Below are 15,815 nucleotides of genomic sequence, written 5' to 3'. Positions count from 1 at the left end.
AACACTGAATATGTATCTGAGGGGCGGTGCCTCTCAGATCTGCTTTCGAAACCTAAGAGAATCAGAAGGGCCCACGCTTAAGTTGTATGTGCATTCACCAGGCTTACACTCTGAAGATTGCACCTTTTGCACTAGCTGAAACTATAGCCCTGTGGATCAAATCTGCTTCAAAAGGACTAAAGATACAGCAAGATACAGGTTAACAGAGCTCACCAGGACCATCACCACAAAGAATCCCCAGCTTGGAGTACTACCAGTGGATTTGTCCAAGTGGATTGTGGGCATTGTAGTCTCACACTTTCAAGGACCCTCTTGGAGATTCCAGAACCTTGGCATTGTCTGTTGGACACTTTGGGACCTGCAAGAAGATCTTCAGGAAGGAGTTCTAACAGGATCCCGCCTGCTGTAGGGGGCTGCACAAAACTGGTGAGAGATCCTCCAGAACAATTGCCAAATGTGAATGTGTCTCTGTTAGAAAAAGCAAAATGATCACGACTTCCACGTAAATTAATGCTAAAGTGAATGAACAAAGTCCAGTCACATGGGGCTGAAAGCAGGATACATTTAAAAGAGGGGATCTGTAAGGAATTTCACAAATGGAATCAAGAACTAATGATGGATGTGTGTTACAATAAAGGACAAATGTAAAGAAAATAAAAAGGACAAATGTAAAGATAACAACTTCATGAAAAATCTAGTTTAAAAAGTTGGCTTAACACTCACATAAATTGAGAGGAGACATATCATCCTGTGACTCCCAGCTTCTGTTCACAGCAAGGTGCTCATTGGACATGTTTACAGGCATCATTTCACGCTTGAAGTGAAACTTCATGTGTTCTGGCTTTGGTTTCTTGTGCATGGAAGGGGGAGACATGCTATGGAACATCTTCCTAGCAGTAGGGGGTGAAAGTTGTGGAGAGCGTGCCATTGGGCTGCCAGGTGGCATGGGCATTTTCTTCGGGATGGTTGGTACTCTGATCTCAGAGCTATTAGTCCCCATGGATACAGAGTTAATTACAGATTTAGGCATGGGTTTGGGGGAGGGATTTGGTCCTTGTAGAGGAGAATTTGAGGAGGGCCTGGGTTGTGACCTCCTCTTCAGCAGATCTTTCATTGTGTCAATCGGAGATCCATTCATGTACCACTCAGTTACACCCATTTGCCGCAGATGAGAGCGGGCATGGCTGGACAGCCCTTTCCGGTTCTCAAAGTACTCTCCACAGAACTCACAACGAATGTCGCGTACAGGTTCTGTTCCAGAGGCTGAAACGTGAAAAGAAATATCAGGTATTAGGATCACATCCAGGGACACACCCATAAAGCATGGCCAAATATCTTAAGTAAAGGTATCTACGCAAGCAAGAAAAGGAGATCATGTCCAGAGGGATCCTACACAATTTCTTCAACTAATGTGGTAGGCCACCATCTCACGTTAACTACACCCTCAATGTACTTTGAGCCACTGTTTTCTAATTTCAACTGGACAAAAAATGGTACAGTTGGGTAAGTCAATTAAGATTATATTAAAACAATTCTGTGGTATAGAAAACCCTGTCTCCCCTTTTGGGGGTGTTTGAAGTCTTCGTGTATAACTAATCTCAAAGAAAGATGGTGATTTTTGCATTTTACTAAAACTACATATACATAAGGTAATAAGGGAAAAATGCAGAGAGATTGTATATGGTAAGACTAACTCGGTCTCTAGTGACCGAGTATGAAAGAAAAATCTATGGCCACTCTGCTGAAAATTCCCTTTTAACAGGAAGGGCCTTAACTCAGATTGGTGACATGCTATATAACAAGGCAACTGCTCTTGCCTAAGCTGACATTTTCCCATTTATGCAGGCTCAATCTGACACTCGTGAAGCTCCTATTAATCACATTACTGAATAAAAAGGTTGAAACTACTTTCGAAATGACACAAGTACTTTATTCCTTTCACTTAGTAGTAGGATATATGAATGGCGAGGGACTCATTTGACTGCGCTCTGCGTCAATAAATGCAAGGAGGAGGGCCTATGATTAAGTATGCCACTAATTGGTAGGTGAGGGTCTCCAACCCAAAAGGTCGGTTGAAAGCACCACAAGACACCTTCCACCTCACCTCCCCAGGCACAATCAGAGTTGGGCAGGTTAATCCACAATTTGCCACGGGCAAGGGGCTAAAAGCACAAGACACTAGGAAAAAGTGTTGCAGCAAGAGATAAAATGAGCAAGGCTCATCATTGCATTGAAACGCTCCCACCCTCCCCATGGGAAAAACCTTATAGAGGAGGGGTGGGGTCAGTAGATAGTAAAGTGACTGCAAGGACGAAGAATAATGCCAAGAAAGCCAATATTTCCATCCATTAATCTTAAATTTTTATATACACACATATATATTATTTTTTTAAGTCTAGCAGGCCTTTCTAGCCATCCAAGCTCACCATTAGGTCTCCTGCTTTTTTTTTAGTTTGGCCTACTCAAAATAATTCCTGTTGGCAATTGGTTATTTCAGGCCTCCACCAGGAGGGCAGTTCAGAAGGTTAAGACCACTAGAGTTCTCCGTCAGGGGGGACAGAAATACAAATGGTGAGTATAGGGAAAAGACAACTTGTTTAAATAGGGATGGCTCCAGACCACTAAGCATTAATTCACACGATCAGTTTTAGATTGATCCGGTCATGGGCCATTCACACGTGGAACAGTTTTTATGGGGAGAAGTGAAGGAACACTGAGTGGTAAGACTGCTGCCATTTCTACAAATTACGTAGCTTTCTGTCACATACAAATGGGGAAACAACATCTGGCGTTTGTCTCTGGTAGAAAAGTGTGTTGGGAACCACACAAGACACCAACCACCCTGTATTCTCTAGGTGTCTGGTTATTAGAAATGTCAGTCTGTTAGATCTCCCTTGGTACCAGCCAACCATGGGCCCAAATACTGCATCTATCCAAATCTCCAGGCCTTTCATGACGCATACAATAAGCCCACCCACAGGCAATATTATCAGGGAAAAGTGTGGAAATGACAAGTAGTACAACTTTTGCTATTATCTCTTGAATTTCCATGCATTTTTGGATTTCTATTGCAGTTCTGTCGCTACAAAACACTTTTGAAATAACTCCCTCACAATGAGCATTATTAGAAATCCAAAAATTAGTGTGGCGTGTATGACACCCCTCTCTCACTACTGAATCCTAGAAAGGTTAAAAAAAATCCATACCGTTGAGCTTGATTTTCCACTAATGACGATTGGAACTTATACAAAAAAGAAAAAAATCAATTGGATGCCACGGCTTAACTTGGCTTTCGGATTAACAGGTTTTTGGACAAACAATTTACATATCTGCAAGTCTGGTAGACGAAACAGTGCATTCGTATTTTGAACTGGATGGATTGGCCATCAAGGCAAAAGGTTTGAGGTGAAAATATCAATATAAAGGTCTTATTTATTCAGGTTCACTACTTATTTCAGCAATTCAATTTGAGTCAAAACCTTGAGCAATCTACCCAAGTGACTCTTCATTGAATTCACAGCAAACCTTGAGGAGGGGCAACATTGGGTGGGGGCAGGGGGGAAACACACATTTGGCCTAGATACTGATTGTGGAATAAATGTTTAACACAAATAGAATACAAGTATAGGTTAAAGTGCCAGAGACGCAAATGATAAAAAGGGAACAAATGTAGAAATCACAAGTAACAAGTTTTGAGGCACTGAAAACTGGTTGTATGGTCTGTTACTCTAAACCTCAATGACCGTCTAGTAGGTCTTGGATGACACATGAATGAGATCATCATTGGCCAGGATGTCTAGGCAAAGCATTAGTTCAGCAAGCATGTCAATATATTATGCCCATATCCAATACCGAACCGCACATGCAAACTACTTTCAGGCAGCCGAAAGGAGGTCCAACCAATTGAGAACCAAGCACCAAAACTAAGGAATCGAAAGGGGCAGATACAGCACTGCTACTCGTTCCATGAATGGGAAATTCTTATCTTTGAAAAAGGTTAGGGATCGAATGTGATGCCTCTGCAGCAGGTCACAGGGCTAAATTTGGTGAAAGTAGACTGGGACCAGCTAAGAGTATGCACCCATGGCTGCCCTTGACTTTCTGGCAGATTTGCCATAAAAAAGGCCAGAAATTAGGCATAGGAAAGGTGGCAAAAATGGACGATCTCGATGAGATGCATGTAATTGAATTAGTGTCTATGGAACCATCAAGTCAGCAACAGTGCTCGAGAACATCCTCCAGAACAGTGACAGATAGTCAATTCACATTGAAAGAGGCCTTTTAAAGTGCCAAGTTCAGAAAATCTCAAGTTATTCAAAGATACATCAGGGAGTTAGTCCTAATGAAACTAACGCCAAAGTGTCACCAAACAATAAACACAAAGAAACAATCTTGAAATAACACAGGAAAACCTAGTAATTTGAGAAAATAGATCATATTTTATGTATTTTGTTGAAAAAATGGAGTACAAATAGATAAAAACATTCAGCACAGTCATGGAGAGAAGCAAAAGTCAAATTGTCCTAACAATACATCCATTCCAAATCTATTATGGGCAACAAATCTCTGCGAGAGAAGGTATATTGCTTCAGAATGACAAGTTTTCTTGGAAATAGAGCAAAAAGTGTCGACGTTTCGGTCTGTTCGGCGGTAGTCTCTCAGACCATCTTCAGGACGAAAAGATTGTAGCTGACAGAATGACTCATCGAAATAGGCAAATGCCTAGTACCAGATACAAAATCTGTGGTTACTGCTGTAGAGGCGTTTACTGTGTTATAGGGAAATTAATCTGTTGACGTTATTTTATCGAGATTGCAAAGTGCTGTAAATACTTGCACTATCTCGATAAAATAACGTTGTCTCTAAATGGACCAGCAACGTCGCTGGACCAGTGCAAATATATACAGCACTTTACTATCGGCCAGCTTGAAGAATCAAACATAGGAGATTAATTTCCCTATAACACAGTAAATGACTACAGCAGAAACCACAGATTTTGCAACTGGTACTAGGCATTTGCCCATTTCGATGCCTATTTCTGTCAGCTTCAATTTTTTCGTCCTGAAAATGGTCAGAGAGACTACAGCAGAACATACCGAAACGTCAACACTTTTTGCTCAATTTCCAAGAAAGCTTGTCATTCTGAAGCAATGTACATTATCACTCAGATTTGTTGGACATAATAGATTTGGAATAGATGTACAGTCATGTATTGTTAGGACAATGTGACTTTTGCTTCTCTCCATGACTATGTGCTGAATGTTTTTATCTATTTGTACTCCATTTTTTCAGCAAAACACAAAATACGATATATTTTCTCAAATTACTAGGTTTCCCAGTGTTTCTTATGTCAAGATTGTTCTTGGTGTTTATTGTTGTCTGGTGACACTTTGGCGTTTGTTCCATTAGGACTAACTCCCTGCTTTATCTTTGAATAACGAGACTATTGTCAAATTAAATCCCTTGCAGGCCCCCTTTACCATTTACATTGTTGCCCAAGCCTCCAAGGGTATATTGGGTTCCCCTAGCTATTGATTGTAAGTTCAGAAAATGACAAGGCAGTTCACCAAGAACCAAAGATCAAAAGGCTCCTCAAGGTCAAGAGGGTAAGTTTCTTAATCCTCCTGCAATAGTTTGAATGGGGCAGCGGTGAGCTTTCGGCAGCCAGGAGAACAGATTAAGATGAATAGAAGACAGCTATAGAGCACAGCCATCGTGCATCACAGGCACAGAACCTGCTCCTCAATAGCAATAGTGGGAGGAAAGCAAACCTCCAGCTAAAATGGATCTTAAAATTGCAACAAAAAGCATCTCCGGGATGGGATAGGCTATATTCCCTGTGCAAAGTCAAAAAACGAACTGACTAGATTTCCTATTAGCGGCCAGGGGTCAAGGGGCCATTGGCCTCTCAGCATAATAGGGGAGCAGCACTGTATACAGAAAAGGAAAGCGACAATTTCATGGTGCAGCGGCAACTACAGATTCCCACACCCAGGTGGGAGAGTGCACACGAGTAACTAACTGAACCCCAAAACACTGGCACAGACACCAACTGTTGCCCAGTCAGAAGACATAGAAGTTTTGAAGGTCAACTGCTACAAACAGCCAGGGCAATAAAGGTTATGAAGGTCAGCTGCCACAAACAGCCAGGGCAATAGAGGTTATGAAGGTCAGCTGCCACAAACAGCCAGGGCAATAGAGGTTATGAAGGTCAGCTGCCACAAACAGCCAGGGCAATAGAGGGTATGAAGGTCAGCTGCCACAAACATCCAGGGCAATAGAGGTTATGAAGGTCAGCTGCCACAAACAGCCAGGGCAATAGAGGTTAAGAAAGTCAGCTGGCACAAATATCCAGGGCAATAGAGGTTATGAAGGTCAGCTGCCAAATACATCCAGGACAATAGAGGTTATGAAGGTCAGCTGCCACAAACATCTAGGGCAATAGAGGTTATGAAGGTCAGCTGCCACAAACATCCAGGGCACTTGAGGTTATGAAAGTAAGCTGCCACAAACAGCCAGGGCGATAGAGGTTATGAGGGTCAGCTGCCACAAACATCCAGGGTAATAGAGGTTATGAAGGTCAGCTGCCAAAAACATCCAGGGCAATAGGGGTTATGAAGGTCAGCTGCCAAAAACATCCAGGGCAATAGGGGTTATGGAGGTCAGCTGCCACAAAAAGCTGTGACAACCCATGTTACTTAAAACTGACCAAAAGCTAACCATACTAAGGAAGATTAAAGAATCAGCAAAAAGAAAAATGTACAAATCCAGCACACAATACAGCTGGTGCAAAATTAGCTTTCCCACCCACACTAAGGGGGAGAGCCACATGGGGTGGTGAGGGTGCAAAGTAGCCACGGGAGAAGTTGGGAGGTTGTGGGTGGGGATAAAAAAAATGAGGAAATTGTCAAAGATGTACAGCCATGCATGGGGAAATTGGCATCAATTTGCATGACAGTCATTTGAAGGGTACTGGGTGCAGAATGCTCTATTTAACAGCTGCAGAACACGTTTACTTATAGCCAGAATTTGAGAATGTCAGCCCAATGCAACACTACTAAACTTTATTCAGCTTAGGTTTATGCTGATTACACATGTGCAGAACATAGCCAGCCATTCAGGTAACTGTCTTAAAAGCCAGGAAAGATCCCATTTAGTAGAGTGACTCATTGCGGCAAATCAACAGAAGAAACAAGTAAAGTGTATTGACACTTCATTGTTTTTGCATAGTTGTTTTTCTGATCCCCAAGAATAATGCTCACGTTTTGTGTTTAATGAACACCACCGAAGACAAATGTCCACCCTAAGATTCTATTAGCAGGCCTGGTTAAGGAATTTGTAACATGCAAGTTCAAAGCATAAGGAAGCCACAGCCTATTGTGTGTGTGAGTCTTTACTCTTACAGTTCACTAACACTTATGAATATGCTTCATCAACCCAGTGATCAAGCAAAAAAAAAATGTATAGACATTTTTCTGCAATGGTGCACATAGAGGACAAGGTTCAGGGCCAACGAGACAGGAACGAAAGTGGCATTACCGATAAATGGATGTGTAGGGATGCTGCCACCACTCATCTGGAGAGGACAGACAAACAAACATGTGCCACTATTGTTTTAGGATGGAGTCCCAAAATAAGTATGGGTTCCATTCTATCAGAAAAAAAATTAAATATAAACTATTTATCAATCTTAAGAAAAAAACAACCTTTAAGAACCTCAAAAGGTACGCAAAGAAAAAGATCCCTTAGCTTCCTTCCCGCTACCCAAAATCGAGCACAAGAGGAAACCTTACACAAATTAATAGGAGACATCTCACTTGGCGAGGAAGGCCAATAGGAGCCTGGAGAAAGGCTGTGCTTCCTCGGCATGCTGGCCATGTGCTGCTTGAGTTTCTTTGGTGGAGGCGAGGAATGTGATGGGTATGGAACTTGCTGCTTGCCGTACGGCCTCAAATGTGGCGGCAGATGTTTCATTACGCCTCCTCCCGCAGCTGGCAGGAGCAGTTTTTTCATGCCACCTCCTGGCAGGGACAGTGCCGCCATCGATCCTGCTGCAGCGGTGCCCAAGTTCTTTGGACTGGGCTTTTCCGATAGGCCGACAGCCGCTAACAATTTTCTTTCGCTGGGCCTGAGGGAGAGGAGGCGGCTTTGGAAGTCGTCGCTCAAGATGAGTTCGTTTAGAAGGTCGACGGGTGACTCTTTGGAGTCGGGATCGGCCACTCCGAGGTGTCGCAGATGGGCTCTGGCGTGGCTCGACAGCCCCTTTCTGGTTTCAAACCAGGCCCCACACAACTGGCAGTCAATTTCACTATCGGGGTCGTCATCTACAGCTATGGAAAGGAGAAAACAAATGGGTGCATAAATATTTGGGTCACAAAAGCCGGGAAATGCACGATTAGATGGTAAAGTCTACTAACACATGCGAAAACGCTACGGTTAGGGGAAAAGGGAAGCAGAATGCATGTGCTTTATCTGCAGCATGGTATACCACTGCAGCATTTTAGAACATTGGGACTACAGCTTGCAGTTAGCAGGTATGAGATCTTAGTATAAACTCGTGCGAGCAGGAAGAGTATTAAATCATAATATGAGCTGCAGGGTGACAGAAGATGTACTAGAGTACGACCCCTCTTCGTTTCAGGGCATTATCAATTGATTGCCACAGGCATATAGTTAACGTATCTGTGAAAAGAATTTGAATAAAGATGTCAGTTTCAAATGAATTGCTTCCATGTGAAGGCCATTCGAGTACCTTCACTCTTTCCCACCAGAAGAGCCCACATTAAGGAAAACCACTACCATTTCAGATCCTTGTATTTCACAGGTACTGTAAGAGCCACTTGGCGATAGAGCATTCAGACAATTTCTTATGCTCTTCTGAAAACGGGTTGAAAATTAACATTATTCCAATACCAATAGAGTAGAATCCAAATTAACTACAGTGCTTCACTAATTACAGTATGTGGGGACAATCTGGTATATTGCTTTACTCTAAGGTGTCAGTTTTACATGGCTGTGACAAGCAGTTTGACCCCTCTTGCAAGGAAATCTACGGCAGGCTGCTGCCAGCAACTATGCACATACTGCAACAGATTACTTTTCAGCAACTAATACAAGCTCCTTGATGCCATTACAATATATAACTTGAGGAAGAAAAATATTTTTAGGCACCTGCCATCTCACAGAAAGCCTCTGAAGGAAGGGGAAAAATACCATACAGCCATCATCTAATGGCCCTTCAAAATCAGAAAATGGTTGTCAAAGTTTGAGCTCTCCAATCTTCCCTCTCCCAATCCGGAATAAAATACAGCCATGTTCTGTACTCCACAGCAGAAATCCTTCCACCCTGCTCTCTGCACCGCCAAGATCTCTAACCTGCCACAGACCGCTTCTGTCGGCTTCTCTTAACTGTGCACTACTCGGCTAGATCCACCGCTCACAGCTCGCAATAAAATGCATAATTCCAGGCTTTCTGCTCAACGCACGTCTCAATCCAACAGGTCTGCTGCCAAGTATAGTTCCACTTCTTTTCAAATAGACAATTACAAGGCCTCCCAAATCGAATGTGCCCTATTAATGGCAAGCAATACAACAAACTTACTCAAATTCAGAGGTCCTTCATCGTCAGACGGACCCCAATGTGATCTTGGAGAGTTGCACAAAGGACTCTGATGCATCCTCGTGCTCTTCTCCTCCACATTCTTCGGTGTGGGGGAAGCAGGGAACTGGGGGTACACTTTCTTCAAAGGAGAGCTTGACTGCTGGTGACTCTTCGGGGAAAAGCTCGGGGGAGATTTGATAGCTCGGTTTGTTGGCACATCTAAAGGTTTGCTTAAGGGAAGCAGAGGAGGTTGAGGGCTTGCCATGCCCTCCTTTGGTGGTGAGCTGGGTTTCTTGATATGGGTAGGAGACGGTGGGGTACTATCTGGCTTGACTTTGGTCTGCTTGGCCAGCTCATACAGCAGGTCGATGGGGGCACCACTACTTTCAGATTCGGCAACACCCAGCTGGCGGAGATGGGAGCGGGCATGGCTGGACAGCCCCTTGCGGGTTTCGAAGCACGCACCACACACTTCACACGTTGTGAGCGTTTGCACTACAAAAACAAGAGAGGTAACAGTTACAGTCAAAAGAGACATGCTACATCATGCACTTAGTGGGCTCTTTGGCCCTTCAGCCCAAATATCAAATTCCATGAACAGATGTTTACTAACACTGAATTTGCAACATGGAAATTGTATTGGCAGCGGCTTCCATTGAGTGGCAAGATAACAAAGGTGGAACACTGCCAAATGCAGAGAATACTTCTAATTCAAGATGATTAACTTTTTTTTTTTAATTAAAACCATTTTAAATTATTTAACCTTCCCATTTTTTTAGTTAGATTGAGAAAAGGGTAAACATTATGTACTGGGATTAGGGATATACTGGATTTCCTAGCCTTACCAAACGTGTTGGGTTTATGTTTTCTACAGCGTGCACTCAGACACAGGCATGCAAGTGGAACACCTCATTCTTTTTTTTTTAAATAATGGATTTATATGGGATGTAATTATGTGGTATTGAGTAGTGTGTAATTAGGTGGAGTTGATTTTTGTGGTGTTGAGTGTTATTATGTGGATTGCAATCATGGTGCAAGGTGTGGTTGTATGGATATTGAGTGGTGTTGTGTGAAGTGGCATTGAGTGGAGTGGCCGAAAGTGGAGTGCAATTGTGTAGAATTGTGTGAAGTGTAGTTGGTTGGAGTGGTGTTGCAGAGCAGAGTGAAACCTTGTGGAGAGGAGTGGGGTTGTATGCAGTGGCATTGCATGGAGTGGTATTACAAGAAGTGTTGTGGAGTGGAGTGCAGTCATGTATAGTGGGACAGCACTGCGCAGCGTGGAGTGCCGTTGTGTGGAGTGGCATAGAGTGGCGCTGCATGGAGTGGCGTGTAGTGGAGTAGAGTGGCGCTTCACGGATTAGCATTGTATTAAGTGGCGTTGCGTCCAGTGGCGTGGAGTGTAATGAAGTGGAGTGCAATTGTGTAGCATTTAGTGAAGTGCAGTTGGTTGGAGTGGTATTGCAGAGCGAACCTTTGTGGCTAAGAATGATGTTGAGTGGGGTGGGGTTGAGTGGAATGGTGTTGTGTTGAGTGGCACTGCAAGAGGTGGTGTGGCATGGATTGCAGGTGAGTGGCATAGAATGGTGTACAGTGGAGTAGAAAGGCACTGCATGGAGTGGTGTAGAGTGAAGTGGCAGAGTAGAAAGGCGATGCATGGAGTGGTGTAGAGTGAAGTGGCATCGAGTAGAGTGGCGCTGCATGGAGTGGTGTAGAGAGAAGTGGCAGAGTGGCGCTGCATGGAGTGGTGAAGAGAGAAGCGGCAGAGTAGAGTGGCGCTGCATGGAGTGGTGTAGAGAGAAGCGGCATAGAGTAGAGTGGCGCTGCATGGAGTGGTGTAGAGAGAAGTGGCAGAGTGGCGCTGCATGGAGTGGTGTAGAGAGAAGCGGCAGAGTAGAGTGGCGCTGCATGGAGTGGTGTAGAGAGAAGCGGCAGAGTAGAGTGGCGCTGCATGGAGTGGTGTAGAGAGAAGCGGAAGAGTAGAGTGGCGCTGCATGGAGTGGTGTAGAGAGAAGTGGCAGAGTAGAGTGGCGCTGCATGGAGTGGTGTAGAGAGAAGTGGCAGAGTAGAGTGGCGCTGCATGGAGTGGTGTAGAGAGAAGTGGCAGAGTAGAGTGGCGCTGCATGGAGTGGTGTAGAGAGGTGGCAGAGTAGAGTGGCGCTGCATGGATTAGCATTGTATTGAGTGGCGTTGAGTCTAGTGGCATTGCGTAGAGCTGAGTGGCATGGTGTAGAGTGGAGTGCGGTGGCATAAAGCAGAGTGGAGTAAAATGGTGGAGTGCGGTGGCGTAAGGCAGAGAGGAGTAAAGTAATGGAGTGCAGTGCCGTAAAGCAGAGTAAAGGAGTGGAATGGAGTGGAGCAGAGCGAAGTGGAGCAGAGCAGAAGCCGAGGGGCGCGGAGCAGAAGCCGAGGGGCGCGGAGCAGAAGCCGAGGGGCGCGGAGCAGAAGCCGAGGGGCGCGGAGCAGAAGCCGAGGGGCGCGGAGCAGAAGCCGAGGGGCGCGGAGCAGAAGCATGCATCTTTCATAGATATAATGATAACGCCCTGAAGAGATCCCAGACACCCAGTCCTGGAATCGAAACGCGTCAGCATTTCACAAGGAGGACTTGTTTTGTTATTCAAAGCACCACACCAGCAGTTGCTGGGTTAAATAGGCGTCATGCACAGTTTTGTCTAATTGTTTTGTGTTCCATGTAGGATGTTAGCATTCATGTCTTTATTATTTTTGTTTGTAAGTCATAATGTACAATATTGTAAATATATGGATGTATAATGCTTTTCTTTGTTAAAAAAAAATTTTTGAAAAATTTTAAATATATATAAATAGTTGGTACTAAAATACCTGGTCAAACTTGACAAACGCTTTTTTGACCTTCCGAATTTTGTGTAAAAATACTGGTGGGTAGGCAAATTTCTTGACATTACAAAACTTGGCATGCCAAGGTGGTGGACACGAGGACTGTAGTCTCTCTGAGGAATCTCCCAAATTCTCATTAGTGAGAGATCGTTTCCAAAAATTATCCTATTAGATCAAGAAAGGTGCACAGGAAAAACAAACTGCATGGAGTGGTGTAGAGAGAAGTGGCAGAGTAGAGTGGCGCTGCCTGGAGTGGTGTAGAGAGGTGGCAGAGTAGAGTGGCGCTGCCTGGAGTGGTGTAGAGAGGTGGCAGAGTAGAGTGGCGCTGCCTGGAGTGGTGTAGAGAGGTGGCAGAGTAGAGTGGCGCTGCATGGAGTGGTGTAGAGTGTAGAGTGAGGTTGCGTAGAGTGGCACAGCATTGATTAGCATTGTATTGAGTGTCATGGTGTAGAGTGCGGTGGCGTAAAGCAGAGTGGAGTAAAATAGTGGAGTGCGGTGGCGTAAAGCAGAGTGGAGTAAAATAGTGGAGTGCGGTGGCGTAAAGCAGAGTGGAGTAAAATAGTGGAGTGCGGTGGCGTAAAGCAGAGTGGAGTAAAATAGTGGAGTGCGGTGGCGTAAAGCAGAGTGGAGTAAAATAGTGGAGTGCAGTGGCGTAAAGCAGAGTGGAGTAAAATAGTGGAGTGCAGTGGCGTAAAGCAGAGTGGAGTAAAATAGTGGAGTGCAGTGGCGTAAAGCAGAGTGGAGTAAAATAGTGGAGTGCAGTGGCGTAAAGCAGAGTGGAGTAAAATAGTGGAGTGCAGTGGCGTAAAGCAGAGTGGAGTAGCGCAGCCGAGCAGAGCGGCGCAGAGTCGAGCAGAGCGGCGCAGAGTCGAGCAGAGCGGCGCAGAGTCGAGCAGAGCGGCGCAGAGTCGAGCAGAGCGGCGCAGAGTCGAGCAGAGCGGCGCAGAGTCGAGCAGAGCGGCGCAGAGTCGAGCAGAGCGGCGCAGAGTCGAGCAGAGCGGCGCAGAGTGGAGTAAAGCAAGGTGCCATTGAGAAGAGTGAATGGAGTAAAGTAGAATGGAGAGGCGGGGGAGTAAAGCGTAGTGGAAAGCGGAGTTGAGTCGAGTAAAGCAGAATAGAATTGCGTGGAGTAAAGTAGAGTGAAGTCGCGTGGAGTGACATTGTACTGAGTGGAGTTGCATGGAGTGACATTGTACTGAGTGGAGTTGTGTTGAGCGGCATTGGGTAGATTAGAGCAGCGAAGCACAGAGTGGCGTGGGTTAGGTAGAGTGAAGTGCAGTTGTACCAGTACAATTGCGTAGAGTGAATTTGTGTTGTGTGGAGTTACAGAAACAATTGGCTTAAAAGGAAATATCAGATTCTGAATAATATTAAATACATGTATTTCCAGTGTAGAAGGAGAAATAACTAAACTGTGAAAGTGCATAAACCGTTTTAGCAGTAAAGCAGTGTAATTAGTTCCCGGTTTACAAAAATGTAGTGTTAAGATGTGAGGGCCATCTGGCTGGATTGGGATGGGGCGGGTGGGATGGAGAGGGTACAGGTGAGTGCGCGAGGAAAGAGCCATATATTTTAATTATTGGCAGCAGAATGCATGAGGCTTACCAAACCTATTAAATCAGTTTAAAATAAGGACTGGGGAAGCATCAATGGCACGGAGCACATGGGAAAAAAAACGACACCTCCATCTTTGCATGCACAACAAACGGGGTAAGATAGGGGCAAGATAAGAGCAAGATTTACAGCCCTGTTTACAACAAAGCTCTGTAAAGCACGAGCACTGTTCTCCAGTGCTCCACCTTAAAGAAAGAAATAGTGCCCACAAGCTCGGAGTAACAACACATGTAACCGGGGAAGTCCTTGAAAATAGGAGGAGCTTTTAAAGCCCATATCCTGAATACAGCATCTCTTGCATAGACAGTGCGAGCGCTGCTCAGGCAAGACATAACAGCTATATCTGTAATAAGGCCCTACATTACAGTCTCACAGTTTTGTGGACATTACTAAACCACTCAGTTTTCAAAGTCACAGTTTAGGCCATCACCAGTACATTTTAAACTTTAAAAAAACCTGAAATTTAGTTATAACTAACTGAAGTAACTATAACTTCAGCCCTATAGTAATTATAACACAATGTTGTCACAAACGATATCACTTCAGATGAAAGCATCAACAACATTACAGATATCGAGTGATTTAATATGTGAGTATACGTATTGCATGGCGAGGGTGCGAGTTAGTTGCTTCAGTTAACTATAACTAGTTAATTTCTTTTTCTTTTGTTTAAAATGTTACGTTGTCACCTAGCTATATTTTTACCAGCCTTTTTTCAGTGAATTTCTTTGGTTATTTAATGCAAGTCCAGGTCAATATATAAAAGGCATGCCTACTGGTTTTGTCAGGAGGAGACAGTCAAACAATCAATAAAGCATTCATAGTAAAAACAATTGGGTTTTAGAGTCTCTCTTTAACAGTCCTTAAGCCAGATAATTTAGCCATAAGACCAATCATAAGATATCCCTGAAATCCTAAGCTAAAGAGCAAAAGATCCAGCACCGGAAATGCTTAAAAATATCAACATTTTCCAGGGTCATGTCCGATGGACCCCAACAAATAGAGTAAATTTAATATTTCTCCAGGTCTGCTGCATACCCTGCAGACCCCCCCCCCCCCCCTAAAAAAAAATATTTTATATCTATATTAGACCACCAAGGGGATTATGAGGCACTTCTTCTCGGAGGCATCCAACAACATTTTTCACACTGGAGGCTGCTGCCCAAGACCCTGCCAGTACCCAGCCAGCACACATCCTGGTTGGCAGCTTTTTGTTCCTTTGCTCCTGCCTGGAAGGAGCTAAACGATGTTCCCTGCCCAGGAGAGTGCAGGCAGGCAAATAGCCTTGTATTGCCTGCCTGCATTCTCCATGGCAAGGACAAAAGGCAGTCTCGCAAGGAATAAGGGGTTGTCTGGGGAAAGGGCGTTCTATTTGAAACAGGCACTGCAGATCTGTTTAAAAAAATGGTTTTGGCAACCGGGCGGGTGGGATCCTTCTATGAGTCCCCTCTCCACCCGCCAAGCCAAGGGAGGGGGGCAGGGTATCCCTACCCTGCCTCCCTATATAGTTATGTTCTTTTTGCAGGACAGGGTGCTGACTTCCTGAGCCTGAAAATTGCTGCTGCAACAGCTTTGTTGATCTTTGGACCAGCATATTTACACACACAACAAAGAAAATAAGCATTTGCAATGCAATCGGTCTCGCCTTTAGGTCCTTATATGTATTTAGCTATGCAGCACATTAGCCTGGGTGCTGAAACATCTAATGTTCTTTAACATGGAGGGAATGTAAGCACCAAACTGTCAC

The 15,815-nt window shown here is 44.4% G+C and overlaps 1 protein-coding gene across 7 annotated transcripts in view; it reads right to left on the bottom strand.

Annotated features, from left to right (window-relative positions):
• WIZ (WIZ zinc finger) overlaps positions 1-15,815 on the bottom strand; it is a 778,954-nt gene that overhangs the window by 138,742 nt on the left and 624,397 nt on the right. For 5 of the 7 annotated variants that reach the window (XM_086960680.1, XM_086960724.1, XM_086960707.1 and 2 more), the window contains 3 exons: positions 9,602-10,096; positions 7,794-8,330; positions 724-1,263 (listed from right to left, as the gene is read on the bottom strand). In XM_086960680.1, the coding sequence (XP_086816806.1) occupies positions 724-1,263; positions 7,794-8,330; positions 9,602-10,096 (1,572 nt within the window). The remainder of the gene's footprint in view (positions 1-723; positions 1,264-7,793; positions 8,331-9,601; positions 10,097-15,815) is intronic. The other 2 variants (XM_086960697.1, XM_086960734.1) reach the window with 2 other exon arrangements.

Source organism: Lissotriton vulgaris, chromosome 1_1, assembly GCF_964263255.1.
Source record: "Lissotriton vulgaris chromosome 1_1, aLisVul1.2, whole genome shotgun sequence".
Taxonomy (NCBI): Eukaryota; Metazoa; Chordata; class Amphibia; order Caudata; family Salamandridae; genus Lissotriton; species Lissotriton vulgaris.
Note: the sequence above shows the minus strand (reverse complement) of the source record. Positions and strands in the feature narration are given on the sequence as shown.